This window comes from Etheostoma spectabile, chromosome 15 (assembly GCF_008692095.1).
Source record: "Etheostoma spectabile isolate EspeVRDwgs_2016 chromosome 15, UIUC_Espe_1.0, whole genome shotgun sequence".
Lineage (NCBI taxonomy): Eukaryota > Metazoa > Chordata > Actinopteri > Perciformes > Percidae > Etheostoma > Etheostoma spectabile.
In genome coordinates, this window is record NC_045747.1 from 2961503 (window position 1) to 2971950 (window position 10448).

The 10448-nt window shown below is 40.7% G+C and overlaps 1 protein-coding gene and 1 long non-coding RNA gene across 2 annotated transcripts in view; both read right to left on the reverse strand.

Moving 5' to 3' along the window:
* Window positions 1–1810: 1810 nt before the first annotated feature.
* The window catches only part of LOC116703796 (uncharacterized), an 11161-nt gene continuing 2523 nt past the window's right edge, over window positions 1811–10448 (reverse strand). The window contains exon 3 of the long non-coding RNA XR_004335506.1: window positions 1811–2606. This is a non-coding gene — a long non-coding RNA (uncharacterized LOC116703796). The remainder of the gene's footprint in view (window positions 2607–10448) is intronic.
* napsa (napsin A aspartic peptidase) overlaps window positions 2793–10448 on the reverse strand; it is an 8729-nt gene continuing 1073 nt past the window's right edge. Inside the window, exons 3-9 of the mRNA XM_032538762.1 lie at window positions 9683–9806; window positions 8678–8796; window positions 8323–8522; window positions 7987–8109; window positions 6733–6877; window positions 4973–5071; window positions 2793–2980 (exon numbers count right to left, since the gene is read on the reverse strand). Of these exons, the coding sequence (XP_032394653.1) occupies window positions 2819–2980; window positions 4973–5071; window positions 6733–6877; window positions 7987–8109; window positions 8323–8522; window positions 8678–8796; window positions 9683–9806 (972 nt within the window). The 3' untranslated portion in view covers window positions 2793–2818. The remainder of the gene's footprint in view (window positions 2981–4972; window positions 5072–6732; window positions 6878–7986; window positions 8110–8322; window positions 8523–8677; window positions 8797–9682; window positions 9807–10448) is intronic.

Here is a 10448-nt window from a genome sequence, read left to right on the forward strand (position 1 = left end):
GAAACAACTTCATGGAGTGTTCCCTTGTCCTGAAACACTGGACCTCTTCAGTCTTAAATGCCATCAGTAAGAAAATGGGATACAAACAGTAGCAGTTACTTAGTGTTGAGGTCCGTATGAGTGTTGACGCGAAAGCTGTGTGTGTTGTGATCACGCAAAGTTCTATTGGAGCTCATGGCTCTCACTAAAGCCATTGTATTAATGAAGTTAAGAGCAGACATGCCGTTAAGACCTGATACATTGGAATATAGGGATTGTACTTAGCATTGGTTGATCATATTAAAGTGGAAGCGGAAGACAGTTTGTCATGCTATTTTTAACTTGTCTGAGTTTTAGGATGGACATGTCCAGTGCAGGTAAATGTTGTATACTCTGTTTTGAGATAAGTCCAAGCCACTGTGTCTTGGACAGAGTGTAATGTTGATTGTGTGTATGCCAACCCAAAAGCTAATAAATTCATATCAGCCTAAGGAGACAAGCTGTCTTTTCATGCTCCTTTTTGTTTAATATAGAAAGTACTGATAGTGTTTTGATCGAGTTCAGTTTGAAATGGTTTGTTAGAACTTCATTAATACAATGGCTAATGTCAAGATGTATGATGCTGTCCACGTTTCCATGGATCTGTGACAACAGGCATTAAGCTGTGATTGGAATGTGTGCAGCTTGCATGTCTTATATTTACCTAATCTAGAAGCTGTCTCGTTGTAGTATTTCTAACTCGCACCATTCAACTATAAATCTGAAGGAAAATTGAATATAAATCCAAAAAGTGGAACATACCATTTATACCAGTCATGAAGTCTGTACAACACAGCGCCTCCATTTTCTCAAACTTTAGGCGGGAACAGAAAATGTTTCCATGTGACTGTCTAATACAGAGCTGTTCTTTGTTGTGAAAAGGAGTTTTCTTCTTCAGTCTCACCATTGATTCACAGGTCTGATGTGCTTTATCTTTTTTTTTTTTTTGCACTGTAGTGTTAAGTTGGTCAAAAGGATTTCTGTAGGGCTATCAGTGCTTTTGTCTACTGGTTTTTGCTTTTAATCTCCTTTTCCACGAGAGGATAACCTTTTAATATTGACAGGGGTAGTACTTAAAATCAGCGTTGGCTGAATACAACACCACACTGCAAAAAACATTGTACTAATGTTTGTCATTTGGCAAATTAGTCTCAGTATTAACTTCCTGGCCTGAGTGCAGTTTCAGTACTGTCTGTATGCACACCAGACCACATTAAACCCTGATTACATTATAGGTGCCCAGTCTGTCTAGAATAGGTAGCCCAGACATGGATTAGTGGAGTACACGAGGCCATGCTGTTGGTCAGTTCTGGCTCTCTAAATGAAGTGTACCAACAACACATCACCTGTGCTGATGATCACTATTCACAGGCTGCTTCTGTCTGCCAGGACTACGTGTATAATTATTGGATTACAGGTGCTTATCTCTTTTAGCTCTAGTAGAGCGGGATCTACTCACAGATTGTCCGTTATATAAAAGCAGCTTTGACAGCAGAGGTTCCTGACGCTAGATTAGCCTGCTAATCATTGCAGGTGACAGCAGGTGGAGTCATTGCAGCTGCCAGACTGTCAAGGGGAGTTTGTGTCTTCGTTGTAAATGACATCCTAAAGTGATGTCCAAAATAATGAAATGCTTTTTGTTCTCACTTGTAGCCTTAGAATGGAAATGCAGTGATATGGAGCAAGTGTTCTCTCAATCCCCAGCCCCCTGTTTGTATTGTGTACAATATGAGGGGTTGTTTAGTTCTCTTGTGTATTCAGTTAATCATCCAGGTAACGGAGAAACTAAAGGTGAATATTTTTGTATTTATTGTACATTTGTAACCAAAAAAGAGCAGACTATTTATTTCCGTTCCATTCAACATGTAAATTACCACTTATTGTGCTTAAGTCCTGGATGTCCCGAGATAAAACTTAGAGTCTTGGTTTGCATATTAAGTCTTCCTTTGCAGACCTACCTAATGCTGGACTGAAGGAAGTAAAGTCACTGTGCCACCTTTTGTAATGTTATTGTAAAACAAAAACCCAAAGTAGATCACTACCTCTACATTGGAGTTCATACTAGCCATATGCTATGTTGCATGCTGTGTATTTCCCCCCCAGCTTTTATTTTTAAGTTCAGCAGTGGAGATGAACATTGCAGCACTTTGTATACTTCATTAAAATGTTACAAATAACATTCTGCAGGTTTCTGTTTTTCCAAGGGAGCAGTTTGAAAAATCTATTTTACACTCAATGGCAGATCACAATCTAAACCCATCCATTCACAATTAAAAAGGAAATATTTAAAGCTTTATTTATTGAGTTATGATAATTCAATTAAAGGCATATTAAGAATCCCATCCAGAGATACGTGTGAGCTTGAAATGTCGTTAGGAATGGTTGCAAATCAGAAAAAGTTGACTTTGTTCCCAAACATAACAAAAATGAAAACTTAAAATAAAAATAGCTCTGATTGAATCCTGCCTTATCAAAAGGGTGAAGCCTAAACTGGAAGCAGCTTCAGACAAATGCAAGAAACGGAGTGCATCAGTGCAGTTGTTCAGTGACACAACACATTAAACTATTAATATAGAATCCACACTATTCTCATATAAACAGTCTGAGCAGGTGTGAGATATTTTTGTGGCGAGCCAGGTCTTGCAGTGATGCACAGCAACCATTAAATGCTTTTGATTGCTGCAAAACAAATGAAGCAACATCAATGATGAAATTAAGCTTTGGTTGGTGTGACCAAAGTAAAAAAAAAAAATCAAAAACCATAGTGAAACATCTTTCACCCAGACCAGAGTTCAGTAATCTACTTGGCGGGGGCAAACCCCACACGATCGGCGTTTCTGTCAAACACAGTGTAGTACTTCCCGATGAATACATCTCCCAGGATCCACAGGGGCCCTGCAGGAGGCGGGATATCCATGGCCATGAAGCCTGACAGACAGATTGATCTACCCATCTGAGACTCCTGCATCAAAAGCAAAATCAAAGTCAGTTTTGCAATCATACCTTCAAGACATGGTCACATGCCTATATGTACATGTATACACTGAAAAAGTAATTGAGAGGAAACAATTACAGCAACCAAAAATTTATGTTTGATTATTGTTCATGGGAAAATTATATTAAGACAACACTCGAAAAAATGTCAAACTGTCATTTAAAAATCAATGACTGTATCCATAGCAATATTCAAACTCAAAGTCTCATAAATAAACCTGTAAAATATATTGCAAGCCAATGCAATGTTTTGTTCCAAGCATATCGCCATACAACAGCAAGACAGAATATTAGAGACCAGGGGTGCACCGATCCAACATCATCCCCGACATTGACAGAAGAGCTGGATCGGGGATCGGAAAAATTAAGAGATCCAGGGGCCGACGCGGCCCATCCTACGTCATTCATCAGCAGCACGTGTGTCGCATGCTGGGAGAGTCGAGTTAACCCCGTTGGCAAAATGGAGCGAGCCAAAGGGTCGGCTGGGTGGAGAGAGTTCACGGTTGCCACGCCAACTACTTTGTCTACTGTTTGCAATGTCTGCAGTAGTAAATATTTCGAGAGGTGGTGGTAGTACAGCAAAGTACAATACTCAGTCCCTCCAGAAAAACGTGATTATGCAATCGCATAATTCAATGCATATAATCAGCCAAAGTGTGCATATTTAAGCGGGGGCTGCATTTTTTCAAATACGCCGCAATGAGCATAAATTGCCAATTTCCGCACAAAATAATGCGAGGCTTGCATGATTTCATAATCCCCGCATTTTCGTTGCAAAAGTCACATATCCATCTCAACAGAAAGTCAAAAAATGTTGAGTTTACTTCAAGAGCAGCCATTTTTTGGGACACAACAGTCTCTTTTTCATCAAACGCAGTTTTTGCAAGTCCCCACAATTTCATTGCATAAAATTGCATAAATATCCCGCATATTTCATCACATTTAAGAAAACGTGTCGCATAATCAAGGATTTTTGCCCACAACAATCACAAAAAAAAAACCAGCATTTTTCTGGGAGGACTGAATACAACCAATTTAATCAAGTACATCCAAAAGCACCATGTAAATTCAGTACATTACATCTATTCTGTCTTAGTTAGGAAAGTAATGATTAGTTAGGAAAGTCTGGTGCCTTTAGTCTCTTCCACATGGTGAAGGTATGGGATAGGTGGAAGGTATGCAGTTTATTATTAATTCAACAACAGTATCGGATCGGTATTGGGTATCAACAGATACACAAAGCCCAGGTATTGAGACTGAAAAAAAGTCAGATCGGTGCGTCCCTATTAGAAACCTATCAATATGTTGCAAATCAATACACCAACCCCACCAATCAAATGACAACACAGATATCTCAACACAAACTGAACACTTAAAAAGGGATAAAGCTGGCTATACTCGATGGTTGCTGTTTAAGTCGTTACTCTTGTTGACTCATGACTTAAACTGGAGCAGATAGTATTTGTTGGGGACTACCTTTTGCGCTCTAGTACTGACAACACCAAATAACTCAAACTTCAGCAGCCATGTTTATCAGTTAAGCGGCATGCCACACAATGCCATGGTGTGACTCATGGATGCATTTTATAATACAATAACAGTTGAGCTCTATAGCATGGAGGAATAAGCTACATTGGGCATTTACTGCCTAAACACACTTGTTATAAAAAAAAGGACCAATGCATTGCTGGTTTTGGTACTTCCAAGGGATTTGTTGACAAGAAAATATGATACAGTATATCCCCAGACTTATCCTTTACAAATGGTGGGGTTTGTTGCAAGGCTATTGTATTGGACTGCATTACATTCTAGGTATATTACCAAAATCTCTTCCAAAGACTGTCACGTGTACGTTTATTTACCTCTGAGAAAAAGTACAGTCCTTCTTTTGAATTTGTTTAAATAACTTGCAGTGGCAAAATAAAAGTGAATGTTATCCATATGAAATGAGTGTATCTACCTGCATGACATAATCCTCTCCAGTCAGGTTAAATGTCTTCCCTCCAATGTTGAAGGAGATGGCGGGGAGGGATGGGATCCTCTTGCAGTCAATCAAGTACTAGAGGGGAAGGAGGGGAGGGGAGAACATACGGAACTGATCTTAAGATCGAGACAATTTATCAAACTGCGGCAGAGTCGAGGATGCAGCTTTTGGAGGTGTGTAGGAGTAGAGGAAGTCTAGATATAACATGATCTATGACATTTAGTGGAGGCCTTTATATTTTAAAGTGTTAATACATGTTTAGTGGGCGGGAGAAAAAAAAAAAATCCTAGCAGCGTCATACTAAATGCGTTCTAACGAATCTCTTTAAGAGAACAGCAAGCGTGTACGCACGGGGAGGGTTGGGTAGAGCGAGTGACGGGGATTAACTTTTAGAGCGAGTACGGACTCTAGAAGCGTAGAGGAAGAAACAACGGGTTTCCCCTCTGCTTTCAGACAACGGTGGGGAAAGTTAACCCTCTCCTTGATTTCATCATGTTTACAGAGAAGCATAACCGGGAATTGAGTAGGGGAAATGCTACCAAGCCACGGCCAAGCCGACCAATCACAGCCATGTTATGTTGCAAAGCCGCGACACATGGACATGTAGTTTTTTGAGAGGTACACATCACGCTGGAGCGTAGGGTCCGCATCAACACGTACCACCGTCGTGGATTAAACGCAGACGCATAAATCCGATTTAAGTGTGACTAATAGTTTATGTCAAAGAAAACAGTCTTACACCCGCCTACAACTGCATGGCTGCAGCTGATTGGACAAACGCATCACGTGGGTCTGTCTGCTCCCGGATTTCAAAAACAGACCACATTGGAGGCTCGTATCTTGAAAATAGTTTACCGAAACGGGTTACTGATAAAAAATTTAAACGAGAAATAAGCCATGCTGAATCTGTATTTAGTTCAGATCGACAAAGTTCCAAAGATTTTCATCAGCTTTTGAGAGGTGTCGAGCCACGCTGGCCACTCCTCACTTGCATAAAAGACTTAGAATAAAACTTCTCTTTATTAATCCTTTTGGGATGACTCCCGCGAGGAAATTGAAAGTTCCAGCAGCAGTTTTAGCAAGAAAAAAAAAAGATAAAACAATAGATAAAAAAGACAGCATAAAGACAACAAAATAACAACAACAACAATAGGAACATTTGTCAAATAAACAAAGAAAAGACCATAAATTATTATTAAAGTGTCAGTGTTGAGTCCAGTGTTAAAGTGATAAAGCTGGATTAAACTTTATGCAAATGAGGAGCGGGCGACTCAATGCCCCGCTTCTCCTTGGGAGAGGGGCGGCTGTGGCTCAGTGGTAGAGCGGTTGCCTGCCAATCGGAAGGTTGGTGGGTCGATCCCCGCCCCTGCAGTCATTGTCGAAGTGTCCTTGGGCAAGACACTGAACCCCGAGTTGCCCCCGGTGCTGCGCATCGGAGTGTGTATGTGTGTGAATGTTTATCTGATGAGCAGGTGGCACCTTGTACGGCAGCCCCCGCCACAGTGTATGAATGTGTGTGAATGGTGAATGTATCCTGTAGATGTAAAAGCGCTTTGAGCAGTTGTTAAGACTGGAAAAGCGCTATATAAATACAGCAAATTTACATTTACATCCTTAGTCCCCGCGACGCTACAAGAGCGCGTTGCCCGGCTGCTTCCATAGACATGAATGGGCCCAAACCGTATGGCGTCATGTCTTCAGTCAAATAGCTCTGTTTGCCAGGTGTTAGCGCTTACCTCTCCCATCAGCAGGGGCAGAGCTCCGATGGCTTTGTGCAGCGCTCTGATTTCCTCCACCGGACCGACAATCAAGGACGTTCCCGTGTCGACGATAGCCTGGCAACCGGCTTTGCAGAGAGTCAGCTGGTTACCAACATCAACCCTGCGTGGGCAGGTTAGAGAGGAAGCAGCAGCAGGGCGAGGCAGAGAGACAAAAGGCGTTAAGTTTAATTACTAACTGTTAGAAGTGTGTTGTCGTGCTAATGTAGCGCAGCCTTTAACGACCAAGAAGACACTCGCTTAGACAAGATAATGATTTTAAGCAATCAAAAAGACACAATTTTTCGTGAGTAATTAACTTTTCATGCATGCACCCGTGGCAGAAATGTATTATTTTTACATGAAGGAACGTATGATTTGGGAATTGATCACACTTTGGTAATTTGTGTAAGAGGCGGCTCTGGGTGTCCGGAGGTACAGATCAGACCAGGGCCTTGTGGCTGTTCCCGACCCCCCCATGGTAAACAGATAAAAAGTACTGTCTTGACCAACATCTACACATTATTTATCTGCTCTCTCCCCACTCCCTCAGGGGTTGTTCTATTACATGAAGACTGAAAATATTAGAGCCCCACCAATATAATTAGGCATTTCACAATCTATTGGTAATTGGCATTTGTAATGGTCGATTTAGAAAAAAAAATTATTCATTTATCAGAATCGTTTGTCATTATGAATGATTCTGAAGAATGAATAAATAAATGTAATAAATAAATAAAAAATTTAAAAAAATGGACGGTCAACCATGTTATGAGTGTTGGCGTTGCATACTTTGTTGGCAACACTGATTTTTTAGTTATTGTGTTTATGTTCAAAGGACTTTAAGTTGCATATGTTAATTTTGTATTTTTATACATTTTCTTTATCAGAACTTTAATATATATTTTTGGTGTTCCTCTGTTCGGTTGTGACAATAAAACCAATTAGTATCATATTGTTTTAGTGAGAACTCATTAATAACTACAAAGAACTAACTTTTTTTTTTTTATATATATATATATATATATATATATATATATATATATATATATATATATCAGCCAATATATCAGCATATCAGATTTTTAAATAATCCAATATTTGTATCGTATTGTCCTTAAAAATCCTTTATCGGTCGGGCTCTAGAGAATACCATTTTTAATTACCAGGCAAAAAGGAATGCATCAAACCATAAAAACACAACAGTTGGAGCCAAAAAAAGGTTGGTTTTACCCGCTCATCATGATCTGCCAGTAGGCCTTTCGTGTGACATTGACATAGTGCAGGTCTCCGGTGTAGTACTGGGGGTCTGTCCCACCCAGCATCAGCTCTCCTCCTACCGCTGCTTTGGGGTCTCTAACAGACAGGGTGGACAGAAGCATAACTCGCAAATGTGCAAACTCATTTCACAACGGGGAAAACCCCACAGCTGCTATATTTATCACTGGAAGTAGCAGAGAAAAACAAAGTAAAGACCAAGTTAATAAACCACAAAGTCTCTCTGGCTGATTATAATATTTATAAAAACCAAAGCCAGTTCTTCCATACTTCCTGCTGTCACCCACCAACCTGCTTATGTAGAAAGAGAAGATATTCTGGGGCAGCAGCTTGGCAGCCATGGCCGTGTCAAACACCGGGGTGACATTAGCTACTGATATGGAAGGGTAGGCCATGCCCAGGACCCCGTCGAACCGTGCCACTGCAAATGTGATGCCAGGCTGCTTCACCGCTTCACCAAACTGCTGGCCAGGAACCGGCAGACCTGCAACCTGCAAGCAGGAGAGAGATGTCAATGTGCATAGAAAAATAAAGTTTCTAATGAAATGATAGGAACGGCGTGACCGCCAAAATTGAGGAATGCGGTTAAACAAAAGCGGCTATGTGAGTGAGCGAGGGAATGGGAGCGAGTGTTTCTCAAACTCACAGAGACAGTGTCGCCGCTGATGTAGCCAGACAGACTGCCTCTGCCGTACCGGATGGAAAACTGGGTGCCATTCTGGACGTATGTGCTCGACTTCTTCGAGTTGTAGCGATGATGAAGCCCTAATGAGAGAGGACATGGTTAGTTATTATACACCATGGACAGTTTGAAACAGGGAGTTTCAGTGTTTTGGTACTTAAACTCGGTCTCGGTCTCAAGATCGGTCTTAAGACCCGTTTCGGAAGTCTCATCTCAGAATCACCCGCATTTGTTCTCGGTCTTGTCTCGGCCTCGGACAAAAGAGGATTTTATTTAAAGTCCGGTCAAGACCACTACTGCGGGGATTTCGCTATGTGTTCAAACTTTGCAAATGCAACCAATAACTTAACTCATATCTACTTTGAAATGCGTGATTGTAAAGCCCAGTCTCTCTGCCCACTTTACACACACTTCCAAGAAAGTGAATGGAGGTTTCTCCGATTGTTATTATTTTGCTGGATACCGACTTTGGTAGGAGGCGGCCCACTAACATGTGTTCAGGAGCTAATCTCTCATGAAATGTCCATGGCTGTAGGCTATATGGAGTAACAAATACCAGCTATTCATTGATATTATACGCATTTCTGGTTTTTTAGAACGTCTGTCCTACTTACAATGTACTGCACATTGTAATGTTGTACATTGTATTGTACTTTGATTTCAATAATGCCAGAAAAAAAAGAAAAGAAAACTAACTTAACTGTACAAGTCAGCAGTTAAGTTAGATGTACTGTACATTCCTCTGGCAAAGTATTACTCAACAGTTAATGGTAATGACACTAAAGAAGTCAAAACAGCGCTAGGATACAGCTAAAGGTTTGCATGCATACTTCAGGTAAAAAGCTAACTCTAAGAAGAAGTGTGATATTTTAGTCCCTGCTGCTTGGTAAATACAGCGAGGATCTTCCAGGAAGTAGCCAACTGATGCACATATAGAGCATGCTGAATGAGTCAGTTCCTCAAACTCACAGCAGGCCAGATCGAGGAAGGAGCAGTGAATGGAGGGGACCCAGAGGTTGGAGGAGCCCGTGTCAAACAGCACAGTGAAGTCCTGTGGGGGGGTGCCAATGCTGATCACCCCATAGTACTGGGCCTGAGGAGACAACACATAACACTGAGATCTGCTGGGAAACATCTGGGACTAATAACATACTGTGACTAAGTGGGAAAAGGCTTTAAATGTTTTTAAAACATTTCTCCCTGTTAAAAACAGGAAGAAATGTAGAGCCTGTTGGTTTCAAATGTCAACTAGGGCATGGCAGTATATCAATGTTATACCTTGAATTTTAGATATTGTATTGTTTCCTGGTTTTAAAGGCTGCATTACAGTAAAATGATGTAATATGTATTCTGAACTGACCAGACTTAGTAGCTGTTTTATTATTTGCCTCAAAACTCTTTTTGTGTTATTTTGTGAAAACCCCAAAAGTCAACCCATCACTGCAGTATCAACATTGATGCATTTAGTGGAAGATATTGTGATGTTGGATTTTCTCCATATCGCCCAGCTCTAAGCTCTAATGTCAACCCATGACATCATGGGTGACCAAGTATATTATTTCCTTATTTCCCTCCCTTTCACTGGCAATAACGCTCGAAAATCGTCACCTTCCTAAAATAATCGCCTACGTCATTTTTTCACGTTTTTTCAGAAAACACCAAAAACTGAACCAAATACTGAACATATTTTTACTTACAAAGGCGTAGAATCACATCACCTGTTCAACTGAGAATG